A 24,604-nucleotide genomic window follows, 5' to 3' on the forward strand; every position below is an offset into this window, starting at 1 on the left:
CTCTGTTCCTCAGTGTTGACATATGATCTTCTTCAAACTCTAAGGGTGCTTTCACATCTGTAGTTCGCTTCATTTGGTCCGCACCAAGGGTAATAAATGATGCATTGTTGCATCTTCTGCCGTCTTTGGTTCGTTTTCGCACCACACTGCTGGCTTTGATCCGAACCAGTTGAAACAAACCAAAATGCAGTCATCTGACAAAATCCACATTTCTCATTGGCCAGATGTTGTTGAGCATATTTCCTAAACTGCTTATTGATTGGTCAGAATTCACATGCGGGAAAATGCCAGTGAACTCCCGCAGGTAAACAAAACCTTTTACTCTGGAGGGACGACTGCTCTGACTGAATGTATCCCTGCTTTAGACAAACTATACATTACGAGAATGAAGCGCGGCTGCGGCTGGAAAACATGGTTTTAATGCATCACTCGTCACTTCAGGAGGAGGCGTGAATTAATTTAGCTAAACTGCGACATGGTCATCTTGCGGAAATATTACCAACGATTCATCAGGTAATGTTTTCCCCTCTCTCTCTCTCTCTCTGTTGGTAAAGCGCTGTCAACAAATATTTTTTCTCCATATCCCATTATGCACAGCGCATCGACCTACGGCAGCTGAATTGGTCCAAAACGCGCAGTACTTTTTGCTGTTGGACCTGTTTTAGTACGAATCATATTCTCACCACAAACGAACCGCTCCAGGGTTCGTTTGAAAGCGTAGCGAGTTCACCTCTTCACGCAGGTCTCGGTACGCTTATTTGGTCCGCTTTTGGTGCGCACTCGAGTACGATTGCTGCATTCACACCTGCCCAAACGAACCGCACCAAAAGGGGAAACGAACTCTAGTGCGATTCAATCCAACTAAATAAGGCAGGTGTGAAAGCACCCTAAAACGCCTTAAATAATTGAAGGTTTATTTCTCTCAGTTTCCAGAACCGTTCCTTTCTCTGTTCCTCAGTGTTGACATATGATCTTCTTCAAACTCTAAAACATCTTAAATAATTAAAGGGTTATTTCTCTCAATTTCCAGAACCCTTCCTTTCTCTGTTCCTCAGTGTTGACATATGATCGTCTAAACTGTAAAACAGGGGTGTCCAAACTTGGTCTTGGAGGGATGGTGTCCTGTATAGTTTAGCTCCAACTTTCTTCAACACACCTGCCTGGGGGTTTCTAGTATACCTAGAAAGAGCTTGATTAGCTGTTTCATGTGTGTTTAATTGGGGTTGGAACTAAAATATGCAGGACACCGGCCCTCCAGGACCGAGTTTGGGCACTCTTGCTCTAAAACATCTCAAATAATTGAAGGTTTATTGCAGTGACCTTAAAAATTCATTCATTCATTTTCCTTCGGCTTAGTCACTTATTTATCAGGTCGCCAAACACCTTCAAATTTCAAAAAATGTGTACCTTCAAAATAAAAATATATGATTGGAAAAACAGCGAAAATCTCCTTGCTCTATTAAGAATGAACATAGGAAATATTTGAAAAGGTATTCAATGTAATTTAGTTTTAAAATGAACTTTGCCTTTAACTGTACATGCAATCTTATACAGAATACTGCAATAAACTAATATATACAACACATGCCAGGCCTAAAAGGGTTAAAGCTCCCGTGAAATTAAAGTAACGTTTTTTAAATGTTAGTATCATGTTAGTTTTAATAATATCTGTATGCTAATGTGCTGTGAAAAGTGACATTTAAAGGCTTCACTAGGGTAATTAGGGTAAAGTTAGGGTAATTAGGCAAGTCATTGTATAACAGTGGTTTGTTCTGGAGACAATCCAAAACTAATATTGCTGAAGGGGGCTAATAATATTGACCTTAAAATGGCTTTAAAATGCTTTTATTCTAGCCGAAATAAAACAAATAAGACTTTCTCCAGAAGAACAAATATTAAAGAAAATACTGTGAAAATTTCCTGAATCTGTTCAACATCATTTGGGAAACATTTGAAAACGAAAACAAAATTGACAGGAGGGCGAATAACTCTGACTTCAACTGTATATATAGTGCACAGTTGTATTTCAGTTTTAGTGTACAGCTCATATGTACGGCTCATAAGTACATCATGATAGACACACAGTGGGTGGACTGCTGTGATGGTGTTTACCTGTATATAATGCAGGCTGTTTTCTGGCAGGTTGAGCAGTTGTTGATGTCCTGACCTGTTCTGTAAGAGCAGCGCCTGATCAAACAAAACAAGAGGATATGAAGACCTGTATTGTTCACACACACACACACACACACACTTGTACAGCAGTCTTTATGGGGACTTCTCATAGACGTAAATGTGTTTCTACACTGAATTATCTTTTGTTCATTGGATTTGCTAAGGGTGGCACGGTGGCTCAGTGGTTAGCACTGTCGCCTCACAGCAAGAAGGTCTCTGGTTCCAATCCCGGCTGGGTCAGTTGGCATTTCTGGAGTTTGCATGTTCTCCCTATGTTGGTGTGGGTTTCCTCCGGGTGCTCTGGTTTCCCCCACAGTCCAAACACATGCGCTGTAGGGGAACTGATCAACTAAATTGGCTGTAGTGTGTGTTCACAAGTGTGTATGTGAACGTGAGAGTGAAAGGGTGTTTCCCAGTACTGGCATCTGCTGTTTAAAACATATCCAGGATTAGTTGGCGGTTCATTCCACTGTGTCGACCCCTGATGGATAAAGGGACTAAGTCGAAGTATAATGACATCCTCATTAGGGGACCAAAAAATTTCACCACAAGGTCAAAATATACTGGTGTTGCTATAGTTGTGGGAATATTTGGTGCCCATGGTGTTAGGAATTCAGGGTAAACACACACACACACACACACACACACACACACATACACACACACACACTGCGTATGATTCACAGAGGCAAAGAACACTGAATTAGAGGTCTGTGCTTTTTCATCCTGCTTCCACCCACAGCCGTTTTCTTCCTACACGTCTGCATTTTCGCTCTTTATTACCACTTATCATAAAGAAGTGGCTTCTTTTCAGTAATCTCATTAAAGAAAGACTGTATTTCTTCTTTGCTGGTGTGTACATACTTTATTTGCGAAAGACTTTGTTATTAAGCTCTAATTTAAACTGCATCCATCTATATCTATATTGTACGTTCAGCTGTTTTTAGTATGAATGTTAAAATAAATCATTCTTCTTCTTTTTCTTATATAATATAATATGATATAATATAATATAATATAATATAATATAATATAATATAATATAATACAAAAATAATATAAAAATAATATAATATAATATAATATAATATAAAAAATATATAATATAATATAATATAATATAATATAATATAAAAAATAATATAAAAAATAATATAATATAATATAATATAATATAATATAATATAATATAATATAAAAAATAATATAATATAATATAATATAATATAATATAATATAATATAATACAAAAATAATATAAAAATAATATAATATAATATAATATAATATAATATAATATAATATAATATAATATAAAAATAATATAAAAAATAATATAATATAATATAATATAATATAATATAAAAAATAATATAATATAATATAATATAAAAATAATATAATATAATATAATATAATATAATATAATATAATATAATATAATATAATATAATATAATATAATATAATATAAAAAAATAAAATAATTTAATATAATATAATATAATATAATATAATATAATATAAAAATATATAATATAATATAACATAATATAAATATAATAATATAATATAATATAACAAATAATATAGTATGATATAATATAATATAATATAAAAATAATATAATATAATATAATATAATATAATATAAAAAATATAATATAAAAATATAATATAATATAATATAATGTAATATATTATAATATAATATAATATAATATAATGTAATATAATATAATATAATATAATGTAATAAAATATAATATAATATAATGTAATATAATATAATATAATATAATAAAATATAATTTAATATAATATAATATAATGTAATAAAATATAATATAATATAATATAATATAATGTAATGTAATGTAATGTAATGTAATATAATATAATATATTATAATAATTTCACTTTTTTATAAATATTATTTCCTTTCTTTTCATTAATTTCTTTTAAGTCATTTGTTTTTTGTTTTATATCCTATTTTGTCTGTTTAAATTCTAATAAAAATTAACATTTTATTTTGCAAAGACACATTTAAATTGATCAAAAACAGACATTGATAATGGTACATTTTTTTACATAAATGCTACTCTTTTAAACCGGCTCATCAACGATTCATTAAAACATATGATGTGGTAAAAAAAATAAACACCTGACAAATATTAAACAGAAAACCAAAATATAAAAGAGCTTTAATAATTGTGAATTAAAGACTTGAAGTAAATTACGAAGAATCAATAACGAATATAATGACTGTAAAATGACTATATTTATGATTAAATAGATGCATATGTAAGGTTTCGTCCCCATGAATACACATACTTGAAAGATGTTCATAGCTCAAACCGCGCCTGCATACAGAAACGTGTGTAAAGTGTTTCCACAGCTCAGAAATTTAGTCCCTCGACACAACAAATGAAATCAAGGCCAGCAGGAGTCCCTCAGGCACACAGACGTCTACTGAGTGCCCTTGAATGTGTGACCAAAATGAACACTTAAAAACATAAAACAAAGTCACTCCGCTGATCAATCCTGACAGATCTGAGCTTTCAATCACCATAGAGTTCTGACGAAACACTTTGTGTGTGTGTGTGTGTGTGTGTGTGTGTGTGTGTGTGAGTGTGTGTGTGGAAGGAGAAGAAGAAAGACAAGGAAACTCTTAAAGGGCACCGATGAATCAGTTGACTTTTGTAAGCTGTTTGGACTGAAGTGTGTGTAGGTAGTGTCCACAGTCATTCATTCATTCATTCATTTTCTGTTGGCTTAGTCCCTTTATTTATCAAGGGTCGCCACAGCGGAATGAACTGCCAACTATTCCAGCATATGTTTTACGCAGCGGATGCCCTTCCAGCTGCAACCCACTCACATTCACACACACTCATACACTACCGCCAGTTTAGCTCATCAATCCCCCTATAGCGCATGTGTTTGGACTGTGGGGGAAACCAGAGCACCCGGAGTAAACCCACGCCAACACGGGGAGAACATGCAAACTCCACACAGAAACGCCAACTGACCCAGCCCAGTGTGAGTCTGTGTGTGTGTATGTTTGTGTGTGTTTGTGTCTGTTTTAAATATGTGTGTGTATGTGTGTGTGCATTCATGCATGTGTGTGTGAGTGAGTGAGTGTGTGTTTTTGCATTTGTGTATGTGTGTGTTTGCAGGCAAGTGTGTGTGAGTCCGTGTGTGTGTGTCTGTTTTATATATGTGTATGTGTGTGCGTGTGTGTGTGAGTGTATTCATGCATGTTTGTTTGTCTGTTTGTGTGTGTGTGTATTTGTGTTTGTGAGCGTGTGTGTTTGCACACAGCTGTGGGTGAATGTGTTTGTGTGTGTGTGCGTGTGCATGTGTGTTTGTGAGTGTGGGTGTTTGAGTGTGTGAGTGGTTGTTTTTGCATGTGCGTATGTGTGTGTTTACAGGCAAGTGTGTGTGAGAGTGTGTGTGTGTGTCAGTTTTATATATGTGTATGTGTGTGGGCGTGTGCGTGTGTGTGTGTGAGTGTACTCATGCATGTTTGTTTGTGTGTGTGTGTGTGTTTGAGTGAGTGAGTGGGTGTTTTTGCATGTGTATATGTGTGTGTTTGCAGGCAAGTGTGTGTGAGTGCGTGTGTGTGTGTGTGTGTGTGTGTGTGTGTCTGTTTTATATGTGTGTGTGCGTGTGTGTGTAAGTGTACTCATGCATGTTTGTTTGTGTGTTTGTGTGTGTGTGTATTTGTGTTTGTGAGCGTGTGTGTTTGCACACGGGTACGGGTCAATGTGTGTTTTTGTGTGTGTTTGTGTGTGTGTTTGTGTGTGTTTGAGTGTGTGTGTGTGTGTGTGTGTGCGTGTGTGTGCGTGTGTGTGTGTGTGTGTGTGTGTGTGTGTGTGTGTGTGTGTGTGTGTGTGTGTGTGTGAGAATGAGTGAGTGAGTGAGTGAGTGAATGTGTTTGGGAGTGCGTTTGTGTGTTTTAGTGTGTGTTTGCACGCATATGTGTGCATGTTTGTGTGCGTGTGTGTGATTGAATGCGTGTTTTTATGTCTGTGTGTGTGTGTTTATATGTGTGCTTGTGTGTTTGTGTGTCTGTGTGTGTGAGTGTGTGTTCACTGGCAGTTTTCACAGTATCAAAACAAGGCTTAAAACACTTTGTTTATCTGACGTGACACACTTGAAACACACACACACACACACACACACACACACACACACACACACACATATGGGATTGGTGGGCGGGGAGAACCAGCTCATTTGCATTTAAAGTCTTGATTAGATTAGAGTCTGAAATGAGCCTATTCTGCAGTGTACAGTGAATAATCTGATGGGTGCTTTGAGCTGAGACTTTACAGACCCGTCCTGGAGACACCAGAGACTCAGCTTACATCTTGTAAAAGAGGTAAAATAGGATCCCTTTAAGAGAAGGAGTGTAAGGTGTAGATAAAGAGGGAGATGGAGAGAGAGAGACATCAGATGAGAAGCAGAGTTTGGCAGTGATACGAGCTGGATTGATGATTGAGATTCCCCGGGTGTTGCCGCGGGATACATCAGGGAATTATGGGATGATGGCGGTGTGGAAGCACAAATCAAACACGCTTTCATGAACTCCATCTCACCCTTCACTCATCGCCTTGTTCCTCTCCAGATCCTGGATGACATTGAGAAGAACTTTGATCTTTTCCTGATTATACAGCAGGTTTTCCTCCACGTTCTGCAGCAGGCCGTGCAGGACGCCCGGAGCCCCGTTGCATTGTGGGATCTGGTCTGTTGTGGGTTGACGGGCATCCTTGCGGTCCGTTTCAGTTTTAGGTTCTGCAGGAAGAGGTGGGGCTTTTGATTTAGGCTCCGCCTTTGAGCCAATCAGAAGCTTTGGAAGTGCTGGTTTTGATTTGACCTGCGAGCCTTTCTTGGGAGGGAGAGTAGGCGTGGCTTGTGACTCACAGCCAATCGGTTTGGAGACAGTTTTTTGCACGGCACATTTGTCTTTTGTGTGTGCTGCTTCAGTTTTAGCCGTGTGTGTAACTCGTGTTTGTGTGTGTTGCGTTTTGTGTGTTGTCGAATTAGACAACTCGGTTTTTGCGTGCACTTCTTTTTTGTTGGATTGCAAGGGGGTGGAGCTTGTCGCGTTTTGCGCGACGTGATTGGATATTTGCGCATACGTGGGCTGTGCGACTGTGGAGTTTCGTTTCTGCATCTGAGGCGTGCAGCTCCTGCGAGGTGGCATCGGGAGCGTCATGCTGGCTTGAACTTGACTGGCTGCTCGTTTCCGACAGGCTGGCGCCATGCAGGGCGGAGCCTGCGACTGTCTCCGCCCACAGCTGGCGCACATTCTTGGCGATGACGTCATCATTCGGCATGGCCGAGGGGGCGTGGTGCATGAGCTGATGGATGGTCTGGCTGCCTCCCCTTTTAGTGATTGGCCCCGCCTACACTCACGTGTTATAGTCTGACTCTGCCGTCTTGCTTCATCAGGCTCCGCCCCTTCGCTACAGACCCCGCCCACCACCTCAGGTGCAACAACACTTCCGTTAACATAGCGAGGGGCTCTTTTTAAACTTCCTCTCAGCGCGGATTGATTCGAGTTCACTTTTATTTGGCAGTACACCTCGCTTTCATTTGACGTCTGGTCCTGCGGCGCATTTCTCGATTTTGTGGTCTTCCCATTGACTTCGCAGCGCCTCACTCTGTCGAGGGACATGGTTTCCGCGGTCGGTCCGTTTGCCGTACTGACCGTTTGCGTTCTCCGTTTTAATGACGGAAGCGAACGGAGGCCCGGCGACGTCTGGACGCCAACGCTGCACAAAGGACCCCATTTTTGACTCAGCACAGCCCGCCCACCCGCTAGAGGCACTTCCAGTGCTGGCACCGCATTGGACGTGTCAGCTGCCCGTCGGCCCATGAGCTCAGCTGATTGGCTCAGCCCCCAGAGGAGGAGCTGATGTGGGCGTGGCCTGTGTTTACAAGCATACTATCTCAAACAAGAGCAATTATTCCTCGCTTTGCTTTGGGTAATGGTATTCCACAGTGTTTGCATTGGTTTTCAGATCCGTCTTGTTGTTCGTCTAGTGCCACTTTATCTTTTTTGTCTTGTTTACCTGAAATAAAAAGAAATATGTGTGTGAGAGATAATATGTGCTGTAGCTTCATAATCTAATATAGATACTCATCATTTCAAACAGTTAAATGTTAAGATGCACTTTGGAGACACAAAATGAATGAATATATGAATGAATAAATAAATAAACGCAATGAATGAAAAAATGCATGAATTAATAAATAAATGCAATGAATGAATGAAAAAATAAATGCGTCAACTGAATGATCAAATTAAGAAATGCAACGAATGAATAAATAAATTATTAAAAAATGCAATGAATGAATAATTAAATACAGTACATAAATAAATGAAACAAATTAATAAATAAATAAATAAATAAATAAATAAATGCAATGAATGAATAAATTAACGAATAATTAAATAAATAATCAAATGTAATAAATTAATAAATAAATCCAAAGATTTTTTTATTATATATTAAAAAAATGAATGAAGAAATAAATAAATGCAGCCCTTCTATCCACAACCCATCTCTAGGAAATAAAATAAACTAATTAATGAATAAATAAATAAATGAAAAAGTAAATAAATAATTAATACAATGAAAGAATGAATAAATAAACAAATGCAATAAATGAATGAATGAATGAATGAATGAATGAATGAATAAAATAAATGAATAAAAAATAAATGCTATTAATGAATAAATGAATAAAATAAATAAATGCAATGAATGTATAAATAAATAAATGCAATTAATTATTAAAGGAATAAATAGATGCATGTATAAATAAATGCATGCAATGAATGAATGAATTAAATTAATAAATAAATAAATGAATGAACAAATAAATAAACACAATTAATGAATGATCAAATCAATTAATTTATTAATGCATTGAATGAATGGATACATAAGAAAGAAAGAAAGAAAGAAAGTAATGAATGAATGAATGAATGAATGAATGAATGAACGAATAAATAAACAAATGAATGAATAAATGAATGACCAAATAAATAAATAAATGCAATGAATGAAATCCAAATGATAAATAAATCATCCAAACTGGAAACCTTTTTTTAAAACGAAAGAAAAAAGAAAGAAAGAAAGAAAGAAACGAACGAACGAACGAACGAATAAATAAATAAGTAAATAAATAAATAAATAAATAAATAAATAATCCATATGACAAATAAATCACCCAATGGGTAAATTTATGCTTTCATTTTTATTTATTTATTCATTTTATGACTTTATATGAAATATATATATATATATATATATATATATATATATATTTTTTTTTTTATTTTTTTTTTTTTCTCCAATAATGGTTGTGTGCCTTAAGGTGATTGTAAGCTGTGGTTCAGTACAGTATACTGTTTGATAAAAAAACACTTTATTTATTTATTTATTGAAGTAGCTTGTTGGTATATTTTGTGGAAACTGCTAAAGCTCTGAATAGATAACATCATCACTCTTTTATTTAGTCGCTTTGCAACACTGAGCATGTGTGTGTGTGTGTGTGTGTGCGTGCGTGCGCGTGCGTGGGTGCGTGTGTGTGTGTGTAATCAAGAATGCCAGTCAAGTAAAGAAACCAGAGAGCCGCTCTTAAAGTTCACGTCCATCTTGGGCTCCGAGACTCCATCAAGCCCAAACAGCACTATTAGGAATATTAATGAGGGTTAAGCAAATCCCCCATATGTCACTTCCAGCTGATTAAAGTCTGTCTCGGTGTCTGTGTCTGTCTTCCTGAAGGGCTGTGATTATCACTTTATTCCTCTCTGTAATCTCGTCCTCATCTTAAGTGTGTCCGCGGCTCCTCTAACAGGACTTTCCTTTCTTCTGCTCGCTGATAAGCTTGTAGTTCATATCTCACTCTCTGTTAAGCCTCTTTCCTTTTATGAGACTGATTTAAAGCTGCAGGACTCCTGTGTGTGTGTGCGGAACATTTGATATTGGGGTAGGGAGCCAGAACATTCAGTCTGCACAGTATAAACAACAATACAACCATAGGAAGAGCCCATATAACATGAAAACCCGACTGTGTGTGTGTGTGTGTGTGTGTGTGTGAGTGGATATTGCTGGTCTAAATACTAATGACCCCCATTAGCCTCTAACAGATGAACATTATCATACAACACTAGTCACTTATTTCATAAACACACACACACAGACACAAGCAGACGGACTAATGAGGAGCAGTGTGTGTGTGTGTGTGTGTGTGTGTGTAATTAGTAATTGAGCTGTGTGTGGAAGTGTGTCAGACTCTTCTTTGCGGATGTGGATATTAGCATGATCAGAGGATCCTCCAGCAGATCCGTTCATTAGCAGAGTGTTCATTTAAACTGGAGAAGACATGTTGACTCTCCTCCTCTCATCTGCCTTGTGTGTGTGTGTGTGTTTTCTGCTTTCATTAATCGGCTGCCCTTCACACATTTTGACTTTGAAATTAAGTTTAGAGTATAGAATACCGTGGTATTACCATGGTGTAGAAATACTTAGCTATATGGCTATGGTATAATATTGGCACGGTATTACTTAGTACCATATTGAAATGATATCTCAGTGGGTAGCCACCTTCTTGCGATGAGGCCACAGTGCTAACCACTGAGCCACCACACCACATTACATGTAGATACAGCCTTGTGCGAAAAAGCAGATTTCTCATGCTTTCACAAGAGCAAGATAAAGAGCAAATGTTCAAAATAAACAACACAATCTCACGGCAATTCGTAACTTTTTCATTTAGTGGCTAATTCGTATGAATTCGTACGATCTAATTCGTACAATTTAGTACGATTTGCTCATCCCCCAATGACGATTGGGGTTAGGGGTGGGGTCAGGTGCCACGCCTCCTTTTTAAAATCGTACCATTTCGTACGACTGAACTCGTACGAATTCGTACGAATTAGCCACTAAACTGGCAAAACGTAAAATACTTACGTTTTCTCGTGAGATCAGGCTGAAATAAATGTGATTGAGAGTGTTTTTGCACAAGATTCTTATAGGAGATCGGTTTTTATCTCCCCATGCAGTGTTTAAGAGCCGTTTCTGAGGTTGAGGATGCGCCAAGAGGCACTAAAACTGCATAAATGTTGCATGTTCCCCTTAATAAAAGCAAACTGTGTGTGTGTGTGTGTGTGTGTGTGTGTGTGTGTGTGTGTGTGTGTGTGTGTGTGTGTGTGTGTGTGTGTGTGTGTGAGAGAGAGAGAGAGATGTATGCAGTTAAACATTAATATTGTTTAAGTCAGGCTGGCTGTTTTTAGTAGAGCAAGATGTATTAAACAGACCAAAATAATCCTTATTTAACAATCATTTGATGTTTAAAAATTTTATACACTTGCCGGCCACTTTATTAGGTCCACCTTACTGGTACCGGGTTAGACCCTCTTTTGCCTTCAGAACTGCCTTAATCCTTCATGGCAGAGATACAACAAGCTACTGGAAATATTCCTCAGAGATTTTGCTCTATGCTGACATGATAGCATCACACAGTTGCTGCAGTTCCCGTTCCACCACATCCCAAAGCTGCTCTATTGGATTGAGATCTGGTGACTGTGGAGGCCATTTGAGTACAGTGAACTCATCGTCATGTTCGAGAAACCAGTCTGAGATGATTGAGCTTAATGACATGCTGCGTTATCCTGCTGGAGGTAGCCATCAGAAGATGGAGACACTGTGCTCATAAAGGGATGGACATGGTCAGCAACAATACTCAGGTAGGCTGTGGCGTTGATGCTCAATTGGTACAAATGGACCCAAAGTGAACCAAGAAAATCTCCCCCACATCATTACACCACCACCACCAGCCTGAACCGCTGATAGAAGGCAAGATGGATCCATGCTTTCATGTTGTTGAGGCCAAATTGTGAGCCGAGCATCTGAATGTGTCAGCAAAAATGGAGACTCATCAGAGCAGCAACGTTTCTCCAATCTTCCAGTTTTGGTGAGTCTGTGTGAATTGTAGCCTCAGTTTCCTGTTCTTAGCTGACAGGAGCGGCACCCGGTGTGCTCTTCTGCTGCTGTAGCCCATCCGCCTCAAGGTTGGACGTGTTGTGTGTTCAGAGATGCTCTTCTGCAGAGCTCGGTTGTAACGAGTGCTTATTTGAGTTACTGTTGCCTTTCTATAAGCTGGAACCAGTCTGGCCATTCTCCTCTGACCTCTGGCATCAACAAGGCATTTGCGGCCACAGAACTGCCGCTCACTGGATATTTCCTCTTTTTCAGATCATTCTCTGTAAACCCTAGAGATGGTTGTGCGTGAAAGTCCCAGTAGATCAGCAGTTTCTGAAATACTCAGAGCAGCCCGACTGACTCCAACAACCATGCCACGCTCAAAGTCACTTAAATCCCCTTTCTTTCTCATTCTGATACTCAGTTTGAACTGCAGCAGATCATCTTGACCATCTCTACACGCCTAAATGCATTGAGTTCCTGCCATGTGATTGGCTGATTAGAAATTTGCATTAACGAGCAGTAGGAAAGGTGTACCTAATAAAGTGGCCGGTAAATGTAAATAGAAATAACTTTGAAGCACTTTTCACTCATTAACTGCAGTTTCTACCATTTTTTTTCTGAGAATTGTGTGAAATAATTATTCTGAAATTGTGAAAAGAGTTGTAAACCTTTTTTTATTCAGTGGCGGAAATAAGCTTTTATAGATATTCAACTTTTATAGATGCCACAGTGGTCTTCTGTAAGGGCACCTTGTCTTCACACACACACACTTACACACACACTCACATTCATTCTTGAGGTCTCTTGTTGATCTTCGCTACGGTTCATCAGCACACACTTAGATGTTCCACTTTCATCCCTCCATTCTCCAACACACATACACACACACACACACACACACAAACACTAAGAATCCGTGTTGATCTCTTCACCAGCTCCGGTCGAGCCCTGTACTCCTCCTCTCTCTCTCCTCTTTCACACTCCGTTACTCCTGACTTTGATTTTGTCTTTCTGAGCCTCTCTTGTGTCATCATTTACACACACACACGCACACACACACACACACACACTCACACACACACACACACACACACACACACACACTTTATCTAATACACTCTGGCATGTCTGTGTGCGGAGATCGATATTCAGGAGTCGCAGATGCAGCGTTCTGTCACCACACTGTCCTGAAACACACACCCACACACACACACACATAGAGAGTGTCCGTCTATATCTCTGTGTATCTAACTTAGTCTGTCTCTATCTATCTATCTATCTATCTATCTATCTATCTATCTATCTATCTATCTATCTATCTATCTATCTATCTATCTATCTATCTATCTATCTATCTATCTATCTATCTATCTATCTATCTATCTATCTATCTATCTATCTTTCTGTCTGTCTGAGAAAGGAAAACACCAGGAGTGATATTACACACATAACTCACAGTGTAGAACTAATGGAAGAACCATCACGCACACTCACATGCACGCACACACACAGCTGCATGTAGTGTTTCTCAGATGGCCCTCACTCACTGACTAAAAATACCCAGCTGTACTGTAGTGGAGTAGCAGTGATTATTTAATCATGAGTTGATGCTGTAGTACTGTACTTGTGTACTGAACAGATTTATTCTGAACCACAGTAATAGGAATTGGCCATTAATTTCTTCACTAATGCATCTGTTCATTATTCTGTTTCTCCATCCACCTGTCCATTCACCAACTTTCTGTCCATTCAATCCATCGTTTGTCCGTCCATTCATCCACGTATCCGTTGTTTTGTCCATTCATTCATCCATCATCCATCCATCTGTTGTTTTGTTTGTTTATGCATCCATCCATCCATCTATTCATCCATCATTTGTCCCATAATTGCATCCATCCATCCATCCATCTGTTGTTTTGTCTGTTTATCCATCCATCCATCCATCCATCTATTCATCCATCATTTGTCCCATAATTGCATCCATTCATCCATCCATCCGTTGTTTTGTCCTTTCATCTATCTATCATTTGGCCCATCCATCCATCCATCCATCCATCCATCCATCCATCCATCCATCCATTGTTTTATCTGTCATTTTATCGTTTTATCCTTTCATTCATTCATTCATTCATTCATTCATTCATTCATTCATTCATTCATTCATTCATTCATTCATTCCTTCATTCATTCATCTATTGTTTTATCTGTCATTTTATCATTTTATCCTTTCATTCATTCATTCATTCATTCATCTATTGTTTTATCTATCCATCCATCCATCCATCCATTTACCATTTGTCCCATCACTGCATCTGCCCATTTTTTTCCATCCATCCATCCATTTTTGTCCATCTATTTGTGAACACATTCATCCATCCACCCGTTCATCATTTGTCCCATCATTATAAATATCTGTTGTTTTGTCCATTCATCCATCCATTCATCCATCCATCATCCATCCATCTGTTGTTTTGTCTAATTATCCATTCATTCATTAATCCATTCACCCTTTCATTCATTAATCATTTGGCCTATTATTACATCCATCCATCAATACTTTGTTTTGTCCATCCATCTATACATACATCCATGCATGCATCCATCCATCCATCCATCCATCCATTGTTTTGTCCATTCATTCGCGAACCCATCCATCCATCTGTCCATTCACCTATCCATTGTTTGGTCCATCCATTTGTGAACACATCCATCCATTCATCCATCATTTTGTCTATCCATTTGTGAACACATCCATCCATCTATCCATTCATCCATCCATCCATCCATTCATTGTTTGGTCTATCCATTTGTGAACATATGCATCCCTCATTTTGTTCATCCATCAATCCATTTTTTGTCCATCTATTTGTAAACACATTCATCCATCCATCCATCCATCCATCTCTCCACCCATCCATCCTTCCATCAATCCATTGTTTTGTCCATCCATCCATCATTCTATTTTTGTCAATCTATTTGTGAACACATCAATCATTGTTTTGTCCATCAATCCATCCATCCTTTTATCCATCCATTGTTTTGTCCATCAATTTTTGAACACATCCATCCATCCATCCATCCATTGTTTTATCCATCCATCCATCCATCCATCCGTGAATACTGATTATTAGGCTGCAAGTTAGCCGTTAGCTAGAAGTTTATATGTGGAGCGTCGGCTGCTTTAAACTGAAACAACTTTTCACAAACAACTTTTCACACAAGCAGAGAAACACACTGATATATAGAAGACGCTCAGTGTCATGCACACAACTAACAAACACATCATGATAACACACATGAAAGTAAAGTAATGCAATAAACGTGTTATGCAGGGAAGTCAATATACCTTAATTAAATGTACATATTAAGGGATTAATATACGCAGATTTTTATTGTAACATTTTTGCAGGTTTTGACCATTGAAACCACAGTATTTATTAAATTTTACCTAGAGTAGAGAAGATCTTTACCCTCTTACATCCATGCATGAGCTTCTGTATTGAAGAGAGCTGAAACCTCATCTCTTCTACGAGCACTTCAGTGCGTCCTGCTAAAACAACAACTACTAAAAGCTTTCCTGTTTTCTTCACGCGTCTCTGTTCTGCCTCGCAGTTCGAAAACAAACCTAAAACTTTACATTACTGGCATTTGTCCCGTCTGTATGATGAATCGTGTGGTGTATTGGATAAAAGCATCTGCTAAATGAATATATGTAAATGCAGCAGTTCTAATAAAGAAGAAAGCTTCCGAGTTGCATTGGGAATGTGGAAATAAAGCTGTTGATTTCTGAACATTTACAGGATGCTCTTGTTTGTGGGTTCACAGCAAAACAAAATGCATTTCTTTGATTTTTTTTTTCCAGTGGGCTGTATGTATAAAACTTCTTAAACTGCTCTTAAGAGTAGTCAAACTTTGACTTCAGTGTCAAAAATTCTTAGTAAGAAGTAGGACCGTTTTAAGAGTTAGGAGACTTTTATATATAGGATATAATAAGAATAGATATAGAATATAAATATAAAGGATTAAAATATTACAAAACATATTATTTTCTAGCCTACATAAATATGAAAAATCACTGCTTTTATGTCTTCTTCATCTCGGGAGGCTTTTTCAGTTCATTCATAACAATTTGCTTTTGTATAATGTTATTATTATTAGCAGTGTTATTTATTATATCCATATTTATATTTGTTTTATTAAAAACAAGCTTAGATTTGTCCACCTGCAGGTTTTAGACCATATGGGGCACAGCATGTGTTTTAGGATATAACTCGGGTTTTTGAGCACACTTCATTATTATTGTTCATTTATTAGTTTGCTGGAAATTAGAACTGAATTTAGAAATAGTTTTAAAACGAATATTTGTGCTTAACAAATGCAATTGATTATTTATAGACTAATTGATGTCTGTGCGTAAAGGTTTCCCTATCCAAAAGTGAAAAAGAGAAAGTGAAAGTGATCCATTATCTCTCATTCTCACGCAGTAGATGCTCTGTTTAACAGTTTTCTGTTAAAAGCTGTTAACTGTTTGCTTGTGAAATGCTCAGTTTTTCCACTTAGACTTACTTTGCGTTCTGTAAATAGCGAATGCGCTCTTGGCGTGACGCAGCTGGCTCTTAAAGGGAATGGGAGATGAGACTCTGATTTCTACAAAGTTTCACTGTTGTTATTAGATGGTTAACAAACTATGAACAACTGATCTGTAAAGTTTGAGGTAATATATTAGTTAAGTGTTAGTTATTGGCTTATGTGTGTTATTGGAACGTTATTCTAAAGTTGCAATTATTCCTCATTTACTAACAGTTAATAAATATAGAATAGCTGCAACTTTAGAATAACATCTCAATAATGTATATAAATTATTAACTGATACTTAACAAGTCTTTAGTAAGTAATTTACCAACAGCTTGCTTGATCTATCACTAATTTATTAGGTATAGTTATATATCATTAAAATACAGTTAACAAGTCATTTACAACTTGTTAACTAACAGATTGTAAGTTATCGTTTAGCTATCTATAAGGCACAGTTATAATTGATTTAAAAACTATTAACTTTTATTTAACAAGTCATTTATAACTCATTAACTAACAGTTTATTAATGATCTATTAACTAGTTATAACGGATAGTTAATCTAAAGTGTTACCGTGTAATGTTTTGCAAAAAGAGTGAAGCAGACATTGTGTGTAATTTTGTGCAAATCTTCGGCGCTGTTTTGCTCCTTGGAGAAGAATTTAGCAAATTTTGTGGGCATTTTTATATTAGAGTGTAAACAATTGTAAAAAAAGCTGTAATCTGACATTTTGCGAGTGTTTATTTCGGACACGAATAAACCAGAACTCTGAATTGATGAGATTAAAGAGCGAGAGGAGATGGATCTGCGGTGTCCATCCTAATGAAAGCTGTAGTTTATAAAGTGTGTGTTCATTCTGGGGACTCCCAGTAGACGGCCGTCTGTTCTTTATCTCCAGCCTTTAACTGCGTTCAGTGGAGTCTAATGAGATTGGAGGGAATCCGCCTCTTTCTCCAATATTCAATAACAACTCTTACATCAAACCTGCTCATTTAGACTCGTCTGTGTGGTGGTTACATTGGCTTGGCTGAAGGGGCGGGCTTTGCAGTGGTGTGTGATGTCATTCTGGGAGTGCTGGGAGATTTGACACGGGAGTGTGTTTAATGCTGTGATATACAATATTAACCAGTCAGAGTGTACAGCACCTCCGAGACACACTGAGAGAGGAAAACGCCAGGAGTGATATTACACACATAACTCACACACACACACACACACACTGATCACATCATGGAGAGCTAATGGAAGGAGCAGCACACACACACACCTTCATTTTCCTTTGGCTTAGTTTCTTATTCAGAGTTGCCACAGCGGAATGAACCACTAACTATTCCAGCATATATTTTACACAGCCTTCCAGCTGCAACCCAGCACTGGGAAACACCCATACACTCTCATTCTCACACACACTCATACTCTACAGCCAATGTAGTTCATCAGTTCTCCTTTAGTAGTGCTGTCGCCTCAAGCAAGAAGGTCGCTGGTTCAAACCTCGGTTCAGTTGGCGTTTCTGTGTGGAGTTTGCATGTTCTCCCTGCCTTCGCGTGGGTTTCCTCCGGGTGCTCCGGTTTCCCCCACAGTCCAAACACATGCGGTACAGGTGAATTGGGTAGGCTAAATCGTCCATAGTGTATGAGTGGGTGTGTGAATGTGTGTGTGGATGTTTCCCAGAGATGGGTTGCGGCTGGAAGGGCATCCGCTGCGTAAAAACGTGCTGGATAAGTTGGTGGTTCATTCCACTGTGGCGACCCTGGATTAATAAAGGGACTAAGCCGACAAGAAAATGAATGAATGAATGAATGAATATGGTTGCCAAGGCATTCTTGATGGGTTGTTAAGTGTCTCCGTGTGATTGACAGACTGTTGCTAGGGTAGCAGTAATATAAAATACTCCAAATGCATTGCAATTGGAATAGATGTGTCTTAATATAGGACTGGTCATGTGACTGCGCAAGCATGTTTACCAATCAGACACGCATGTGTGTGTGTGTGTGTTTGCGCCTGTGCGAGTATCAGGATAGCTTAAAAGATTTATCAGCTTAAAAAGAAAACAGCTTTAATAAAAATGTGTGTGTGAGAGTGTGTGTGTGTGTGTGTGTGTGCATTTTGACAGCAGAGGGACAGAAATGTCCCAAGAGAAGGCCTAATGCTTGTGTCTTCACCTCTTATGGAAAATGATGCATTTTTTCCAATAAAAAAGCACATATTTATTATATTATTGTATGTTTTTTTCCTCTGAGTAAATCACACTGGCATGCTGAGGTCACTGTTCATCCTGAAATTAAAGGAATAATGTATGTGTATTATATATTGTTATGTATAAAGAATATGAAGCCTGCTTTAAGCACCATTAATCCTCCAACTCCTCATTACTGTAATGTGTTCAGACATTTCACTAGTGACTTTTTATGATTCTCATTATTGTCAGTGAGGATTTCTCATAAGGTTTGATCGCTATAATAAAATATTAAAGTGTGTGCGTATGCTTTACTGTTCAAAAAGTTTGTATTTATTTGAGTAATATTTCCAAAAGAGGTCTCTAAGGCTGCATTTATTTGATCAAAAATACCTTCATTCATTCATTTTCCTACAGCTTAGTATTTATTACACAGAGGAATGAACCGTCAACTCTTTTAGCATATGTTTAAGGCAGCGGATGCCCTTCCAGCTTCAACCCAGTACTGGGAAACACCCACACTCATACACTATGGGCAATTTAGTTCATGCAACTTCACCTATAGGGAAACCGGAGCACCCAGAGGAAACCCACACCAACATGGGGAGAACATGCAAACTCCACACAGAAATGAGAATTGACTGGGACTAAAACCAGCGACCTTCTTGCTGTAAGGCGACAGCGCTACCCGCTGAGTCATCGTGCTGCCCCAAAAATACATAATAATAGTATTTAGGGCTGAACTATATATCATTTGAGCATCAGTATCGCACCGTGTGTATCCTCCTCAATAGCCAAATCACAGCCACGTCATTAGATTGACAGATTAAGATACTATTATTATTAATATAAGAGAATAATTATGTTAAGGGCATCGCGATGGCTTAGTGGGTAGCACGATCGCCTCACAGATAAAAGGTTGCTGGTTTGAGCCCTCACAATGGAGACAATAAGAAAGTCAGGCCTGTTTTAAAGAGGATTAAAGGGATAGTTCAGCCCAAAAATGAAGTGGTAACTTCACAGCCTCACAGCAAGCAAGAAGGTCACTGGTTCGAACATTTCTCTGTGGAGTTTGCATGTTCTCCCCGTGTTGGTGTGGGTTTCTTCCTGGTGCTCGGGTTTCCCCCACGAATCCAAAGACGTGGTAGAGGTGAATTGGGTAGGCTAAATTGTCCATAGTGAGTGTGTGGGTGTTTCCCAGTAATGGGTTGCAGCTGTAAGGGCATCCGCTGCGTAAAACATATGCTGGATAAGTTGGCGGTTCATTCCGCTCTGATAAAAAAAGGGACTAAGCCGAAAAGAAAATGAATGAATGAATAATTATATTATATAATTATTAATATTTCATTATTTATACAATGACGACCATGATATTTTACAATTGATTGTTCAATTTTTGTACTGGAATACTGTTAAACTCCACAGAAACCCATAAAGCACCGTTTATTTATTTTTGTTTTTTGCCTGTAATTTATTATAATTTATGCAGATGCTCTGCAAATAGGAAAATACCTTTTTTTTCAGATTTTCAGTATTTAGTATTATTATAAATTTTTATTCTAATTTAAAATATGTCTTACTGTATATTTAAATATGATTTAGAATTTATTTAAATAAAAAAATATTGATTATAAATAATAAGTTATCTGTTTCTATGAACTGTATATTAAATAATAAATATTAAATGTATTAATTTAAATTGAATAACAGTTCATTAATTAAAAATCTTTTTCTTGACAACTATGATTGTTTACATTTTTCTTTTTCTTCTTGTTGGTTGTTATTATTCAATCGATGGCAAAAATTATTTGATGTTTCAAAGAAATGTACATTTATTAGCTGATTTTCATAATAAAAATCTGAGTGACTGCTTTTATTTAAAAAAAAAATTGACTGAGCATATTGATTATTTAATTAACTTAAAAATGTTACAGTACAAATAAACCCTTTTAAAGGGATAGTTTACCCATGTTGGAAGAAGTTGGAAACCGGTAACTATTAACTTTCATATGATTTGTTTTTTTTAATATGGAAATCAATGGTGACCGGTTTCCAACATTCTTTAAAATATCTTCTTTTTCTTAAAAATACAAATAGAAACTCCTTCATTCATTTTCCATAGGCTTAGTCCCTGTATTCATCAGGGGTCGCCACAGTGGAATGAATCGCCAACTATTCCAGCATATGTTTTACACAGGGAATGCCCTTCCAGCCCTTTAGTAGGAAACACCCATACACACTCATTCACACACTCATACACTGCGGACAATTTAGCTTAACCAGTTCCCCTATAGCGCATGTGTGTGGACTGTGGGGGAAGCACCCGGAGGAAACGCACGCCAACACGAGGAGAACATGCAAACTCCACACAGAAACGCCAACTGACCCAGCCAGGACTCGAAATAGCAACCTTCCTTCTGTGAGGCGACAGTGCTAACCACTGAGCCACCCAAATAGCAACTCCTAACATTTTCTAACCACTTAAAGGTGATTAAATAATGAACACATTTTCATTTTGGTGTGAACTGTCCCTTTAATATTCCTGAAAACAGGCCTGATTGTCTTATTCTCTCCATTGTGAGGTGAAATATGAGCTGGACATCATCTTGACAGCTGTCTGGAGATTCACCTCATTCACAGGGTCACGTCCATCTCTTTTAAATACCCGTCTGTCTGCTGTCCATCTCTTCATCTGGCTCTTCTTCTCTTTCGCTGTCACTTCTGTTTGTTTCTCTCTCTCTGGTGTTTTTCTCTGGTTGACTGACTGTCTCTCTCTCACTTTCTCTCATATATTCTGCTCCACACACACACACACACACAAAGGAAATATTTTTATATCTATGGGTACTTTCGGTGACGCCCTCAAACACAGTGGAATGAACCGCCAACTATTCTGGCCTATGTTTTCCACAGCGGATGCCCTTTTAGCCCTTTAGTACTGGGAAACACCCATACACACTCATTCATTCACACACACACTCATACACTACGGACAATTTAACCTAACCAGTTTCCCTAAAGCGCATGTGTTTGGACTGTGGGGGAAACCGGAGCACCCGGAGGAAACCCACACCAACACGAGGAGAACATGCAAACTCCACACAGAAATGCCAACTGACCCAGCCTGGACTCGAACCAGTGACTTTCTTACTGTGAGGCCACAGTGCTAACCACTGAGCCACCGTGCCACCTTGTGCTCATCTTATGAGTTCAATATATTTGGGTTTAGACGTGGGATTTGCTGTAGACGTTGCACACATTGTGAATGAGTCATTTCTGTTAGTCTTTCTGCTTTGAAGGTCTGTGTTTATGTCAGCGTCTCACTGTTTTCTGTGTGTGTGTGTAATCATTTGCGAACCCGACTACACATTATGCGCACAAAACACACTCAAACATAAGCACATGCAGATTCAAAATAGTTACACATTACACATTATCTCTTTACCTCTCTCTCTCTCTCACACACACACACACACACACACACACGTACACCGTTTACCTCATGGGGACCAACAAGTGTCCCCGTAAGGCCAGAATTTACTGGAATTGCTGTACATGTGGGGACATTTGGTCCCTACAGTGTGAGTAATACAGGGTACATAAACATTTAAATACACACACACACACACACAAACACACACACACACACACACACACACACACACACACACACGTATTTAAATACAAACGAAAAAACACTCTTGCACAAACACATTTAAATACACACGCACACACACACACACACACACACACACACACACATACATATTGAAATACAAACAGACATACACACACATACGCACAAACATACACTCACACATTTAAATACACACATTTAAATAGACACAGACACACATTTTAATACACACACATAAAATACACACTCATATACTCACACACACACACACACACACACACACACACACATTTAAATATACTGACACAAACACTCATTTGAATACACAAAATCACATACACTCACAGACACATTTAAATACATACACACTTTTGAATAAACACAAACACGCACATACACTCACATACACATTTAAATACACTCACACACACATTTAAATACACTCACACACACACATTTAAATACACTCACACACACGTTTAAATACACTCACACACACGTTTAAATACGTACACTCAAAAACACATTTAAATGCACACACGCACACATACACACACATTTTAAAACAGACATATACACTCACACACACTCGCACACACACACACACACACACACACATTTAATTGCACACACATTTAAATACACACACACACACACACACACACACACACTCACACACATACATTTAAAATACACACACACAAACATGCACACAACCACACATGCACACACATGTAAATACACATATACGCACATACACATACATTTAAACACACACATGCACACACATTTAAACACACACACACACACACACACAAACATTCATGTAAATGCACACATACACATTTAAAAACACACACATACACTCACACACATTTAAACACACACACTCACACACACACACACACACACATTTAAATGCACACTTACACACATTTAAATACACACACGCACATCTTTAAACACACACATCACTTCGTCAGAGATCTCCACAACAGATGGGTCTTAAATACCTGTTATTACATAACACACACACACACGTACACACACAAACTCACACAGAGACACAGAGAGAGATCCAAGTGGAATCTCAGGGCGTGTGTTTACAGTAGATTCAGTAAAGGTGTTGTGCATAATTAATGCTGATTAATTAGACTCTGGCTGATTTGAGCTCTTGCAGAAGTCTTGCAGTGCTTTGACGCTCAGATGAGGCTCTCAGATGCCAACACTACAGTATTCTCAGAAACACCACGCTACTGGATGATATCCAGATCCATTTACTCTGGCACTCCATTGAAAATATCAGAGTATCATGACACAAGTCCAAAAAACACCAAGTATCACCTTGTTGGCTTCACCATACAGGCCAAAAGGAGCGTGTTAATAGCAAAATATATTGTGTTCAATTCATTCATTTTCCTTTCAGCTTAGTCCCTTTATTAATCAGTGGTCGCCACAGTGGAATGAACCGCCAACTTATAAAGCATGTTTTGCGCAGCGGATGCCCCTTCAGCTGCAACCCATCCCTGGGAAACACCCATACACACTCATTCACACTCTCATACACTATGACAATTTAGTTCATCAATTCCCCTATAGCGCATGTGTTTGGACTGTGGGGGAAACTGGAGCACCCGGAGGAAACCCACACCAACACGGGGAGAACATGCAAACTCTACACAGAAATGTAAGCTGACCCAGCTGAGGCTTGATCCAGCATGGTGTCCTATTTTATTTAAATCTAATTTAAATGAGGAAAAAAATTAATAAACAAAGTGTAAAACCTAAATTAAATAAAAAATCAAGCTAATTAAAAAGTAAATAAAATGAAAGAAATACAAATAAAACTTAAAATCAAATCATATAATAAAAATTACACTTAAAACTTTAATAAAAATTCAATAAAATAGAAATAAAAAAATAAATAAAATAAAGCCTAAAACATAAATTTATTAAAAAATCAAGCTAATTTAAAAAATAAATAAAATAAAATTCAATTTAAAAAAACATCTTAAAATCTGAATAAAAAATAATAACCTTA

At 37.7% G+C, this 24,604-nt stretch overlaps 2 protein-coding genes across 4 annotated transcripts in view; one reads left to right on the forward strand and one right to left on the reverse strand.

Annotated features, from left to right (window-relative positions):
- Window positions 1-24,604, forward strand: part of dock2 (dedicator of cytokinesis 2) — a 186,256-nt gene that overhangs the window by 120,222 nt on the left and 41,430 nt on the right. The gene's annotated exons all lie outside the window — the stretch shown is intronic.
- Window positions 1-24,604, reverse strand: part of insyn2b (inhibitory synaptic factor family member 2B) — an 81,880-nt gene that overhangs the window by 55,351 nt on the left and 1,925 nt on the right. For both annotated transcript variants that reach the window (XM_073922462.1, XM_005173066.6), the window contains exons 2-3: window positions 6,773-8,251; window positions 2,113-2,187 (exon numbers count right to left, since the gene is read on the reverse strand). In XM_073922462.1, the coding sequence (XP_073778563.1) occupies window positions 2,113-2,187; window positions 6,773-8,055 (1,358 nt within the window). In that variant the 5' untranslated portion in view covers window positions 8,056-8,251. The remainder of the gene's footprint in view (window positions 1-2,112; window positions 2,188-6,772; window positions 8,252-24,604) is intronic.

Source organism: Danio rerio, chromosome 14 (assembly GCF_049306965.1).
Source record: "Danio rerio strain Tuebingen ecotype United States chromosome 14, GRCz12tu, whole genome shotgun sequence".
Classification (NCBI taxonomy): domain Eukaryota; kingdom Metazoa; phylum Chordata; class Actinopteri; order Cypriniformes; family Danionidae; genus Danio; species Danio rerio.